General features: G+C 39.3%; 1 protein-coding gene across 2 annotated transcripts in view; it reads left to right on the top strand.

Annotated features, from left to right (window-relative positions):
* Window positions 1-15,357, top strand: part of LOC106872710 (uncharacterized) — a 33,402-nt gene that overhangs the window by 3,143 nt on the left and 14,902 nt on the right. Inside the window, exons 2-4 of one of the 2 annotated variants that reach the window (XM_089363612.1) lie at window positions 6,008-6,114; window positions 8,877-9,039; window positions 12,395-12,464. In XM_089363612.1, the coding sequence (XP_089219738.1) occupies window positions 6,014-6,114; window positions 8,877-9,039; window positions 12,395-12,464 (334 nt within the window). In that variant the 5' untranslated portion in view covers window positions 6,008-6,013. Of the gene's footprint in view, window positions 1-5,975; window positions 6,115-8,876; window positions 9,040-12,394; window positions 12,465-15,357 lie in introns of both variants that reach the window. The other variant, XM_089363619.1, reaches the window with a different exon arrangement.

Consider the following 15,357-nt stretch of genomic DNA (forward strand, 5'->3'; position numbering starts at 1 on the left):
TGGTATGGGGTGGATTTTGACAAGGATCCACTGAGTCAAAGGACCACATCATGCTCCAGTGTCTGTTTTGGCATGGTTTCTATGACTGGATGTCTCTCCTAAAACCAACCACTTTACAGTGTGTACTGGGCCCTTTTTACATGACACCAGCGCTTTTGAGGTCACCATGTAGCTTGCAAGTCAACAAACCCACAAAGGGAAGGTGCTGCATCTGTATGTTAGGATGGGGGTTGAGCAAGTTGTTGTTGTAGAGGAGCTTCATGGCTACTCACATTTAGTAGAATGAATTAGAAGCATCTTCAAGGAGATAGGCAGTGGTGATGAGGTGTCCAGGTGACACCTCAGGTAGCAGGAGCAGCAGTGAGGGAAGTGGGGGTTTCAAGAGGGTATAGGGAAAAGGGAGAGGGAGATAGGCAATATCTGTAAAGATTGGTGAAGTGGCTGTGTGGTAAGTAGCTTGCTTACCAACCACATGGTTCTGGGTTCAGTCCCACTGCGTGACACCTTGGGCAAGTGTCTTCTACTATAGCCTCGGGCCGACCAAATCCTTGTGAGTGGATTTGATAGACAGAAACTGAAAGAAGCCTGTCGTATATATGTGTATATATATATATGTATGTGTGTGTGTATATTTGCATGTCTGTGTTTGCACCCGCCCCCACATCGCTTGACAACCGATGCTGGTGTGTTTCGATCCCCGTAACTTAGCGGTTCAGCAAAAGAGACCGATAGAATAAGTACTAGGCTTACAAAGAATAAGTCCTGGGGTCGATTTGCTCGACTAAAGGCAGTGCTCCAGCATGTCCACAATCAAATTACTGAAACGAGTAAAAGAGTAAAGAACCATCTTCAAAATTTCGACAAATCACAAAATTAAAAACCTGGGTTAGAATGGGTTAAGGGGTACAATGTGCATGAATTAAGGAGGCTACAGTGATGCTGGCAGCAGGGCAGTAATGATGATATCATTAACAGTTGGGAGAGGAGAGATGATGTGTTTGGGTAGGTTGCAGGAGAGGAGTAGAGTGATGAACAGGCCTAGTGTATGAGGAAAGATAATTTGGTGGTCTGGGAAGAGGATGATGGCAACTGTAACATGTGGGTGTGGAGAACAATATTAATGGATGAAGAATGGCCAACAAGTGAGTGAGATGGTTTTGGGCAGCAAGAGAGAAAAATGGTATTGGGATAGTGGGAAGAGCTGTAGTAGTGGTGGGAGGAAGGGTGACTTGAAGGTGGAGGACTGATTGAGCTGCTCTCTCTCACTCTCTCTCTCTCTCTCTCATACACACACACATACACAAAATATATATGTAAGCACTAAAAGCACAAGGGACTTAAACTCACTCAAATACCCAGGAGGCTCTCTTGAGGTAGTTGATAGTTTCTGCTATTTAGGTGACCAAATTAGTAACATTGGTGGATACTCTGAAAGTATTGTTTCTACAGGGTGTCCACAAAGTCTGGGTACAGGGAGTAAATAAAATCATAATATAAACAATTAAATATAAGAAATAATAATTTCTTAAAGTATGTGTTAATCTCTATGTACCCAGACTTTGTGGACACCCTGTAGAATAAGAAAAGAATGGAGGAAGTTCAGAGAACTTCTCCTTCTGTTGGCAACAAAGGGACTCTCTCTCAGAGTGAAAGGTAGAGTGTATGATGCTTGTGTGAGAATGGCTATATTACATGGTAGTGAGACATGGGCTTTGACTGGAGAGGAATGAAGGTAGTATGCTCCATTGGATTTGCAACGTCAGTATGTATGACCAGCAAATCACAACTGTGTTGAGAGAAAAGCTAGGCATAAGAGCAATTAAATGTGGCATGCAGGAGAGGAGATTGCATGTGATGCGTGAGTGAAGACAGCTGTATACAGAAGTGCCAGTCACTGAAAGTGGATAGTACCTATGGAAGAGGGAGACCCAGGAAGACATGGGATGAAGTGTTGAGGACCGATCTTAAGATGTTGAGGCTCATGGAGGAAATGACAATGGACCAAGATGTTTGGTGATATAAGGTTCTTAAGAAGACCCACCCATATCAGTGAAACTGAGTGCTAGAAGAGTTGTGTCCCACCCACATGTAACAGCAAACTTTTCACATAAGCTACTCCAAGAAACCAAACTACATTTCCTCTTCTAAACTGCATCTTTCTCTTCCTCACATTTCCTCTTCATAAACTATGATTGTCTTCCAATCCTCTTTCCCACCCCCAGTGCCCTGATCACTGTATTGCTGCATTCCACATCTCCCACCCCCATTTTTCTACCTAGGTTTTCACCAGTCACTGCAATCCCTAATTCTTACTTGTGCCTTCTTGGCAACACCTGACCATATATATCACAACCTTTGTACCTCTCTCTGCGACAACAACGGTGAACAGGTGTGGTCACCGTTTGTGAGGTGCGCTTTCCTGCAGCTCGTCTCCATGACCAAACTACAGTCATGGATCAAAAAGAGGCTGAGGAAAGGCGAATGGCACTGCGAGTGTCGTGTTGCTCTCGAGCAACTATGCCGTCCTGGGTTGACTTTGAATGACTGCACCACCACAAAAGCATTCTATAGGGGATTAGTGGAAGGGTGGTATGACGATGATCTCGGGACAAACCAAGGCATCGACAAGGAATACCTGACCCGCCTGTTCAAGACGATTTTTGTGCCAGGACCTATGGACACTTCCAGAGATCCCTGGCCTGGCAGCTATCAAGAAGCACTACCCATTCAGGATAAGCTCTACAGGCATTGCTTGAGAAACACTGGGCCGACCTACCCAAGATGCAGTCAGAGTGATGAAACCATTCTGCACACACTCGTACAGTGTCCAACCATTTCTGACCTGTGGGCCTATGTCGAACGACTGCTATTGTGTGTGAGACGAGTCGGTTTATCAGCCGAGTCTATCGTCAATATTGTCACGCCTCCTTCCTTCAGACGGGAAGGAAGAGCCATTTTCATCGTACTTGTGACTATGGCAAAAAAATGTGTATGGTGGAATCGTCTGAATGAGGACAAACACTTGCCTCTCTGATCAATCTCTCATCAACTTCTTCAAGTATCACGTGAAGAGGAAGGTGAGAGTGGAGAGGGACGTTTTGTCTAGTGAATGTTTCAATAAAAGATGGGTGAATGTAGCAAGGATGGCACATGTGAATGACAGAGCCACCTTGAGCATAATCCTATGAGCCAGAAGAAGAAAGGAAAAAAAGAGAGTCACTTACTGTAATGTATGTTTTTGCATGACATTATTATTGTCCAAGGTTACCATGGTCTTTTCCGTAGGCTTTTCTTTCCATGGATAAAACTAATCTGTTTTCTTTTTTACATTTATGACATTTCTGTGATACATGATCCCTATTGATCACCGTTTTCTCTTTTTTTTTTTTTCCACGATCCCTTTTGATTGAAATTTTATCCTTCTTTTATTATTTTTTTTTCCCCAAAAAGAAAAGCTCTACATTGTATTTTGTCCCCTATGTGTTCGACCCTGTATGACTAATAAAGAAACATATGTGTCTATTTATCTATCTATCTATCTATCTATCTATCTATCTATCTATCTATCTATCTATCTCTACCTACCTACCTACCTACGTATGTATGTATGTATGTATCTATCTATCATCATCATCATCGTTTAACCTCCACCTTCCATGCTAGCATGGGTTGGGTGATTTGACTGAGGACTGGCGAACCAGATGGCTGTACCAGGTTCCAATCTGATCTGGCAGAGTTTCTACAGCTGGATGCCCTTCATACATATAAACACAACTTAATAGAAAATACAAATTTGTGTAGATACCTTGTGGTGTTAATGTTTTTTTATTATTTACAACCATATATGTGTAGACAAACAAAAGAATGTGGCTCTCAACATATTTGATAGATACAAAAATGACTTAATATCAGTTTCATTCGGTTCCATGCAACTTAAATTTTGGTAAGCTCATTGAATAAATATATCTCGTCAGGCTCATTTCGTGCCTATATGTTTGTGTGTGTGTAATATATATATATATATATATATAGGGTTATATATATATATATATATATATATATATATATAGGGTTATGTATATATATATATAGGGTAATGGTTAAAAACTCCCTTTGGTCATGAATGACTATGGGATTGCACCTAGAAAATTACCCTTTGAGGAACAAGTTCGGGCAAAGTTGTCGATGGAAGACCAGCAGTCACACATGCATACCAGTCTCCCCTTTCCATGCCACTGATATTATCCAAGGGAAAGGCAAAGCCTGATACAGCTTGGCATCAGTGACGTCGCAACTCATTTCTACAGCTGAGTGAACTGGAGCAACGTGAAATGAAGTGTCTCGCTCAAGAACTCAACACACAGTTTGGTCCATGAACCAAACTCACTATCTCATGATTGTGAGCATGACACTCTAACCACTGAGCCATGTGACATATATATATGTATAGGAAGCATCAGATGTGGTGTGTGAGAGAGACGACTGCACTGGTATGGTCATGTGTTGCGAATGCATGAGGACAGCTGTGTGAAAAAGTGTCACACCCTAATAGTTGAGGGAACCTGTGGAAGAGGTAGACCCAGGAAAACTTTGGATGAGGTGGTGAAGCACGACCTTCGAACATTGGGCCTTACCGAGGCAATTACTTGTGACCAGGACCTTTGGAGATATGCCTTGCTTGAGAAGACCCGACAAGCCAAGTGAGACCATAGCCCATGGCCTAAGCCAGTGGGTGTAACTGCCCCACTTATGAGTACCCCTCATTCATTGGACAATAAACTTTGCTTGCAAAGACCTATTGAGGCAAGTGAAATCAAAATCAAAATCGCTGACATGGCCAATGACAGTACCACCTGATTGGCACTCCTGCCAGTAGAATGTTAAAAGCACATTCGAATGTGGGGTGTAACTGGTCCACTTATGAGTACCCCTCGTTCATTGGACAATGAACTTTACTTGTAAGTGTAAGTAAATCAAAATTGCTGACATGGCTGATGACAGTACTGCCTCATTGGCACAAGTGCCAGTGGAACGTTAAAAGCACATCTGAGCGTGATCATTGCCAGGGCCATGGATTGGCTTCCATGCTGGTGACATGTGAAAAGCACCATCCAAGCGTGATTCTTACCAGCATTGCCTTACTGGCACATGTGCTGGTGGCACATGAAAAACAGCATTCGAGCATGGTCATTGCCAGTGCCACTGGACTGGCTCCTGTGCAGGTAGCACATAAAAACACCTTTGAGCATGGTCGTTGCTAGAACCGTCTGACTAGCCCTGCCGGTGGCACGTAAAAGCACCCACTACACTCTCGGAGTGTTTGGCATTAGGAATGGTATCCAGCTGTAGAAACTTTGCCAGATCAGATTGAGCTTGGTGCAGCCTCTGGCTCACCAGTCCTCAGTCAAATCGTCCAACCCATACCAGCATGGAAAGCGGATGTTAAACAATGATGATGATGATATATATATATATATATATATATATATATATATATATATACACACACACATATATCTATCAAAAGGATCAAAAGTCTTTCCCAAGCCATAGGCTCATCAGGCCAGATTCCCAGATTCTGCAGCTTGTATAATCCCCCACTGGATGGGACTATAGTCTGTCCCAGGATTATACATTTGTATCAGCTGAGTGGAGTGGATCAATGAGAAATAAGTGCTTTGCTTAAGAACACAATGCATCACCCAGTCCAGGAATTTAAACCACAATCTTACGATCACAAGTGCAACACCCTAACCACTAAGCCATGCACCTTTGCACCCCACCCCGCATGCTCACACAATGACTTTCTGCACAGTTTCTTTTGACCAAGTTCCACTCCAAAGGCTTTTAGTCAATCTGATGGAGCAGTAGTAGGAGACTCTTCTGCAAGGTGTCCCCTCTGTGGGACTGAACCTGAAACTTCTTATCCACACAAATGTGCTTTCCCCATAATTAGTAACATGATTTTATTCCAGGTTTTGGAATTTTGTTTTCCTTTTGATTGCAGTAAGGCATGCAAAAGCAAAGAGGTGAACGTGGGAAACAAGCACAAGCTGCACATCAAGTTGTTGTGCTGCCTGAGATTGTTCCTGGGAAACTCACTGAACAGCATTGGTAGGTACCATTGTTATAACTTTTTTGCTTGTCTAAATGTAATGCACTAAGTTCTTTGACTTCTCTGGCCATTGAATACATAAAAGCTTTGATGTCTAGCAGCTGACTTGGTAGCATCTCACAAGATAATTTATCATCACCTTTTTGAATTCAATATCTCTGCCAGCTGAAAGGCAGCAAACTGGCAGAATTGTTAGCACATTGGGCAAAATGCTTAGCGGCATTTCATCCATCTTTATGTGCTGAGTTCAAATTCTGCTAAGGTCAAGCTTTGCCTTTCATCTCTTTTCAGGGTTGATAAAATAAGCATCTGTCAAGTACTGGAGTCAATGAAACTACCTTGCACTCTCCCCACAAATTTCCAGGCCTTGTGCCTGTAGTAGAAAGGATTATTATGATTAATATTATTGTTATTATTATTATTACACACAGGCAGTGAGCTGGCTGAATTGTTAGTGCGCTGGGCGAAATGGTTGCTGGTATTTTGCCCATTATTACATTCTGAGTTCAAATTCCACCAAGGTCAACTTTGACTTTTGTCCTTTTGGAGTCGATTAAATAAGTACCAGTTATGCACTGGGGGACTGATTTAATTGACTTAATCCCCTCCCCCAAGCTTACCTTGTGGCAAAAAATTAAAATCATTATCATTATTATTACTATAGATGTCGCACAGTATACAATATCGTGAAGTTGTTGATTGAAGATATTGTGTCTACCGGGGTTTTATACTGTTTGTCAAGTCACAACAAGGACTTCAGACAGACAGTACTTTACGCAATATGCGTGCAGTTCCAAGTAGTGCCGACGTTTGCAATACATCTTGATTGTAGGTTATTTCTAAGGTTTTCGGATGTTTTTGCAGATTGGGGGGTATTGAACACAATGCTCCGATGACAATAATGATAACCTTTATGTCTGACTCTCGTAGCTGCCACATCTTAGCGATCTCAATTCTCAGGTCACCATATTTATCAACTTTTTCTCTTTCTTTCATGATGATATGTTGACCCCCAGGCACTGCTACGTCGATTATTAGGCACTCTTGTTTGTCCCTCCTAAAGGTTACTATATCCAGTCTTCGGTGCTCTAACACTTTGTCTGTCTGGAAATCAAAGTCCCATTATTATTATTATTATTATTATTATTATTATTATTATTATTATTATTGTCGTCGTCGTTATTAAGGCGGAAAGATGGTAGGGTGAAATGCTTAGCAGTATTTCATCTGGCACTACGTTCTGAGTTCAAATTCTGGCAAGGTTGACTTTGCCTTACATCCTTTCAGGGTTGATAAATTAAGTACCAGTTGTAGTGTACTGGAGGTCAATCCAATCAACTTGCCCCCTCCCCCCAAATTTCAGGCCTTGTGCCTATAGTAGAAAGGATTATTATTATTATTATTATTATTGAGTGAGAAAGCAGTGCATGCCATCAAAGTGACACTGGGGTAAAATATACGAAGCCCAGTATATCCATCATGACTATTCGTCTGATAAGGGTACGCCAAGTACATGCATAACAACCATATGTGTGCGACATGGTGATCTCATATCAAGATAGACAGCGCATGACCTTGCAGGTGGGGCCCAGTTAGAATTTTCTTCAGGTCGAGCAGCCCATCCCGCTCAAAAGGTCCCTGAATAAGGTTTGTTTAAGGATGTTGAGCAAAACACCCATGTTTCCAAAAGTGAATTATTCAAACCCCAAAGAATTCTTCTCAACACATGGCTATGATGCTCCCCCACTACTTCTGCTCGTAATTAGAGATGCACATATCGTCAGCCACCAAGGGACATGCTCAACTGGTTAAGGTCAAACAACTGACAAGCAAATCTGTGGTATTGAGCAGAATATTTGCTGTAGCCCATCTTTTATACCAAGACAAAACAATGTACATGATAACACTTCCAATCAGTTAAGATCAAAAACCAGGGGAGCCACTTCCCAAATAGGTTAATACATTCCATTATCCAAGAATGTGGGTCATATCGTACGCCTTACTATAGTTGATCCATGACATGGCTAACTTACTTTTCCTCCTCTTGCAGTCTCTAACTACAGTTTTGTCTATCAGTTGATCCTTGGTACCTCTACACTTACGCTTGCAAGCCTTCTGCTCATGTGGCAGGACTCCATTTTTTACCAGATGTTCATACATTGACTCTGCAAGTATTCCAGTCAATAACTTCCACATAAGTGGCAAACAGGATATCGGCCTGCAATTGTCTACCGTATTGCCTTTTTCGATGTTTTTCAAGCACAGCACTGTTCTACTCAACGTCAACCATTCTGGTGTTACTTGGTCAGCATTTAACAAGGTGTTGAGTTGCACAGCTATTCGTGCATGACATTCACCAAATCTTTTGATCCAGTAGCCTTGAACTCTGTTTGGTGCCGGGGCCTTCCAGTTGCTCATTTTTTTGCTGATCTCCTTCACTTCCCTAACTGAAATGACTAGTTCTGCCTGTTTGGGGCAGATTACTGTTTGTTTCAGTTTTTGCAACCATTCAGCATCCTTCTTGTGCTCCTTGTCTTTGCTCCAGATGTCACCCCAAAACCTTTGACTGTCAATGTTATCTGGTATCAACTTTTCTATTATTATTATTATTATTATTATTATTATTATAATTACTATTATTATTATTATTATCATTATTATTATTTAACACAGAAAAATGTCTTTCACATCATTTGTAAACATCCGAGTGATTTCTTTCTAGTTTTTTTTTTCTTTTTCTTTTTTTTCTTTTATTCGCCAGGTTAGAACTACAAGAAGGGTACAAAAATGAAGATTATGCCAGCGAGATAGTAGAAGACATTGTTAATATTGTGCTTAATAAAGCATATGATATTTACTTGGAACGACAGCTTCTGCCCTATACAGTCAATGCTGCTATAGAAGCTTTAACATTATTAGTTGAAGTAAACATTTTAATTCTTCACTCATTAAGATCTTAAGCCACACACATGCACACACACACACACACACACACACACACACACACACACACACACAATTAAAGCAAAATTCTACCTGTCTGTCCCCTCTATCTCAATCTACATTTGCTCTACATAGACATATTATACCTTTTTGGAATCAGAATGATCCCAGGATTGAAAATCTGCCCATCATTTGGTTCTTGGACATCCACCATGGGATCTGATTCAAACGTATTTGGGTTGCTATTTCTAGCAGGTAAAGCTTGGCTGCTTCACACCATCCTGGTTGGTGTTTGTCAGATGATGTCAGAGGTCAAGGGAGTGATAAATGACATTCATAAATGACGGTTGAGATAAGAACTTTGGGACAAATTGGCCAACAGTTGGAATCCATCTTGGGACTGGAACAATAGAATTGCAGAATTAATTCTCATCTGTCCTTAAGGTCTGCTCAAACACCACCAGGACATGTAGCCATTATAGACGTATTTTAGTTATACTATTTAGTTCACTTTAGTTTTGAGCTGCAGGCCCAATTAGCTGTCAGTGGGAGCTAGCTTAAAAGTCCACACGGAGTGTAGTTTTTAAGCTAGCATATATATATATATATATATGTATATATATATATATATATATATATATATATATATATATATATATATATAGGTGAGAAAGTTGGTATGTGAAAGCACGTGGTTGGATGTATAAAAGATAATAAGAGTGAAAAATCTACAGAAGGCTTGTGTTACATGGTTAAAGTATATATTTAAATTATGTCAGAAAAATGTTAGAAAAATGTTAGAAAATCTTTTTGGTATATAAACATTGTATTTTGAGAAATAACCGGTTTCGTGTTGTCTTTTCAAATTTCTCTACTTCATTGTGTCGTGTTCGTTCCAGTCTGAGAAAAAAAGTATATATATATATATATATATATATATATATATATATATATATACATACATACGTATTTGATTTAAGCTACATACATAAAATTAAAGATACATACATACATAAAAATTAAAGGTGCAGGAGTGGCTGTGTGGTAAGTAGCTTGCTTACCAACCACATGGGTCTGGGTTCAGTCCCACTGCGTGGCACCTTGGGCAAGTGTCTTCTACTATAGCCTCAGGCCGACCAAAGCCTTGTCAGTGGATTTGGTAGATGGAAACTGAAACAAGCCCGTTGTATATATGTCTGTGTGTCTGTGTGTGTCTGTGTTTGTCCCCCAACATCGCTTGACAACTGATGCTGGTGTGTTTACATCCCCGTAACCTAGCGGTTCGACAAAAGAGACCGATAGAATAAGTACTAGGCTTCCAAAGAATAAGTCCTGGGGTCGATTTGCGCGACTAAAGGTGGTGCTCCAGCATGGCCGCAGTCAAATGACTGAAACAAGTAAAAGAGAAAAGAGATTTATTTTAGTTTTTTTTTTTTTTCAGCACAGGTTCTTATAGACTTTAAGTCTTCCCTTAGGGTGCTAAAAAATGTTCTTTTTTGTTCTAAATAAACACTCAACCTGCTCACTGTACCAGCTGTTTCTCTTTAAATAAACTCCCTGTTTAAGTCTAAAAAGAGGCAACACATGTTATAAGTTCTAAATCAATAAAGGAACACCCAGATTACTGAATGAATAAGTCATTGTATGTTTACTTCCATTCCACAACACTACTGAAACAGAATAATGAGAAATAACAAGTTGCTGACAATTGTTTTTATAACTAAAATAAGTTTAGAACATAAATTTGTCAAATGCTTTTTTGAAATTAAATGGTTAAAGCGCCAACTATTAATTTGTGTAATTCTTGTTGTAAAAAATGTCAATATTAAATTAAAATGTCTGCAAGCATGACTTATAGGCACAGATGTGGCTGTGCAGTAAGAAATTTGCTTTCCAGTCACATAGTTTAGTGTTCAATTTCACTGCACTGCACCTTGGAAAAGTGTCTTCTACTATAGCTATGGGCTGACCAAAGCCTTGTGCCTTGTGAGTGGATTTGGTAGATGGAAACTGAAAGAAGCTTGTCATCTATATGTGTGTGTGTGTATGTGTTGCTGTCTCCTTGCCTTGACTTCATCTGATACTTGTAAACAAGTGTCACTGTCATACAAACACTGTCCTTCATTTGCAATCATCCAGGGAAATATGTCTGGTCATAGGGAAATATTACCTTATTTGGAAACAGGTAAAGATTGGTGATAGGAAGGGTATCTGGCTATAGAAATTCTGCCTCAAGAAATTCCATCCATCCCATACAAACATGGAAACGTGAATGTTAAAACGGTGATGATGATATATAAGGCATATCTTTTCTGCATAGGCTTTCATTTCTAACTAGGGAAGAGTTCTTAAAATGTTTCCCATTCTCTCACAACTCTAGTTTTCAATTTCCTGCATTAATCATATCATCCAGATCTTTAGTTACATATTTGGCCTGAAATTGTGTGTTGAAACAGATTTTATTGTATTTTGATTAAGTCATATTAACTATTTATTAGTTTAGGAGTGGCTGTGTGGTAAGTAGCTTGCTCACCAACCACATGGTTCTGGGTTCAGTCCCACTGTGTGGAAACTTAGGCAAGTGTCTTCTACTATAGCCTCAGGCCAACCAAAGCCTTGTGAGTGGATTTGGTAGACGGAAACTGAAAGAAGCCCGTCATATATATGTATATACATGTGTGTGTGTGTCTGTGTCTGTGTTTGTCCCCCCAACATCGCTTGACAACCGATGCTGGTGTGTTTACATCCCCGTAACCTAGCGGTTCGACAAAAGAGACCAATAGAATAAGTACTAGGCTTACAAATAATAAGTCCTGGGGTCGGTTTGCTCGACTAAAAGGCGGTGCTCCAGCATGGCCACTGTCAAATGACTGAAACAAGTAAAAGAGAATAAAAGAGAAACAAATAACTTGTAAGTTTATAGAAACAAATTATTTATAATATATCCATATAGAGAACTGCTGATTAACATGAAAAATTAAGTTCACACTTATTAAGAGCTCAATTAATGAAAGGTTGTTAAACTCCAACATATCATTACATTGCAGTACATCCAGGTAGAAGTAACTTACATGTATGTACATAACAAGCTAAAATGATCTTACAAAGCAACATATTTAAAATAAACACATGAATTACACATACAGTTTATACTTTAATTTTGCTCAACAACTGTTTCATTAGGAACAAACATTATTTATTCCATAATTATATGTAATTTCAATATGTAATTTATTTGAATTAAATTTATTTAAATTAATCTAAAAACTATATTTACCCAATCATCAAGAGTGAAATATTTAATTAATAAGATGTAATATTTTCCATTTATTTCAGTGGAATTTCCTAAGACGTGATGAATCCCAAGTAAGTCCTACTTTGCAACCTGGTTGGATTTCAAGTGAAGGTAAAGATCCAAATTTTTATCTTCCCTATTCCACACCCATTTCTTATATTTATATGGGAAGAATATTTTATGTCATAATTTTATGCAAGAAACCTTCATTTGTGAAGTTAGGTTAAAATTACCAGCTTAATATAGAAATTATGAAAGATTTAATTATTTGACAAAACTCTTGATTGTTTTTAAAATTAATAGAAATATAGAGCAAAGTATTTTTGATAAGAAAATGATTAGTAAATTAGAGATGAATCTCCCTCTGAAAAATGTCAGTCTATCCCAGCTAACATTCACAAACTATATGGTACTTATTTACATGAACTAGGAGAACTGAGGCAATGTGAAATTAAGTGTGTGATTGAAATGGTGAATAATCAGCTAAAATAGTATTACAAAGCAACATATTTAAAATAAAAAAGAAGAAAAGCTTAAATTCCACACACTGTTTATATTCCAATTTTGAATATTCCAACAGCTGTTTCATTAGGAACAAACATTATTTATTCTGTAATTACATAGAATAGTTAGAACATTGAATAAACACTGTAGTTATTCTGTGAAAAATCAGAAGGGCCAGATCACAAAAGAGCTATAGTAATTACTTTGTTGTAATACACTTGGCTGTCTGTTTTGAGTTGAAATCCCGTAAAGCTCAGCTTTAGCATTCATCGTTCTGTGACTAATAAATAAAGTACAAATCAGTTACTGAATTAATTCTTCTTTCTTTTCTCTTGCTTTCATTCTTTCTTCTCTTTCTCTATATATTTCACCTTATGCTTTGCTGCATTGAAAATTAACCATGCTGCACTGATAGCCTACTGAGAGTCCTGGGGGGACCATACACAATGCCTGCATAGTCAGAAAGAAAGGATAGGGACTCCACTGATATAATTTGAATTTCCAAAAGAAAGAGAATGTCAGATGAACAGTCTACCCTCCAGGATTTGGCAGTTGTAGATGATGATTGTAATACAAAATGAAACACCTACAGCGGTTTGAGTACTCATGGTTAAACTGGTGCTCCTATCACCTACCAATTCAATCATTTCCCCCTCTCAGTCAAAATCTTTCTACATGGTGGAGTGTCAGATCAAATACAATACATAAAATACCTTAATACCTTTAGCCTGACTGACCAACTGGTACTCTTTCAGTTACAGCAACACTTGTTTTAGTTAATCCGATCAACAGAACAACCTGCTCATGAAATTAATGAGCAAGTGGCTGAACACTCCACAGACATACATACCCATAATGTAGTTCTCAGACAGGTTCAGCATGACACAAAATGTGATGGAGTTGGCCCTTTTAAATACAGGTACAACTCATTTTTTTCCAGTTGAGTGGACTGGAACAGCATGAAATAAAATGTGTTGTTGAAGGACAAAAAACACACTACTGAGAATTGAACTTATGATCTTATCATCATGAGCCGAATACCTTAGCCATTAAGCCATGCACCCTCATAATACTTTAAGAAACCTGCTTCACATCCTTCCAGAATTGACTTCACATTATCCTCAGTTCCACTAATATTACTAGTACTAAGGCGGTGAGCTGGCAGAAACGTTAGCACGCCGGGCGAAATGCTTAGCGGTATTTCGACTGCCGCTACGTTCTGAGTTCAAATTCCACCGAGGTCGACTTTGCCTTTCATCCTTTCGGGGTCGATAAATTAAGCACCAGTTACGCACTGGGGTCGATGTAATCGACTTTATCCCTTTGTCTGTCCTTGTTTGTCCTCTCTGTGTTTAGCCACTTGTGGGCAATAAAGAAATAAGAAACGTTAGCACGCTGGGCACAATGCTTAGTGGTATTTTGTCTGTTTTTACATCTGAGTTCAAATTCTGCCAAGGTCGACTTTGCCTTTCATCATTTTGGGGTCGATAAATTAAGGACCTGTTGTGTACTGGGGTTGATCTAATCGACTGACCCCTTCCCCCAAAATTTTGGGCCTTGTGCCTAAAGCAGAAGAGAATATTACCAATACTAAGTACCATTAATATACTGGAAAAGTACATGGATGTCTGAATTATTAAAGTCCAAAATAATCAACCATGAAGTTGATAGTTTGTCTCCAGTACTGTACTGTGGTGTCTGTGGCCCACTTTGCCAGTTAATCCTCAAATAAGCCAATCCAACTAACTCTCAGTCTGTACCAAATGATACAACTAACTGACAACTATAAGAGGTGGCAGCACTATACAACAGACCAGTGTTTAGCTAACTTGTATAACTGATCTCAGCATTTCATGCGGGTGTGGTTGGAAGATGAGTGTGATCTTATTGTGTCTCATCTACAAGACAATATGGTTGAACCCTCATTGATAAATACTGCTGATTTCTGAAAGACAAGTTATTGACTAAATGTCCAACAATAGGAAGCTTGAATGTAGTCTGGGATTCAATCCCACAACACAATACCTAGCATGGGTGTCTTCAGTTATAACCCTTGAGTCAACTAAAAGCTTGTGAGTAAAATTTGGTGGATGAAGGTTGTGTGGAAGCTGGGCCTCCAGTCTGAAGGTAACATGTTCCTTCTCTCTCTCCCTTTCACCTTACTTGGGGCCTTAAAGAAGGTCATTGGCACTGTCCCTTCTTTCTCTAAGTGATAAACAAATTTTTTAAAAAAGGGCCCAATCAGTAACATAGCTGGAGGGGGAGTGATGGGAGTGGTTTATCTAGAGTGCTGTTTTTAAGGCGGCATCATTTTCAGGCCTGCTGTATAAGCCTGTATAGAGGGATAAGGAGGGGAAGGCTGCCCCTAAGTGAAACTCACTTTAGTTAGCTAGGCTACATGTTCAAATTTATCCTGCATCTTTCTCAACCTTGATCTCTTTCCAATAAGAAATCCTATCGTAAATACATCTTGTGATTTTAATTTACCTTTTTCTTTTCT

This window comes from Octopus bimaculoides, chromosome 1 (assembly GCF_046866305.1).
Source record: "Octopus bimaculoides isolate indiv1 chromosome 1, ASM4686630v1, whole genome shotgun sequence".
Lineage (NCBI taxonomy): Eukaryota > Metazoa > Mollusca > Cephalopoda > Octopoda > Octopodidae > Octopus > Octopus bimaculoides.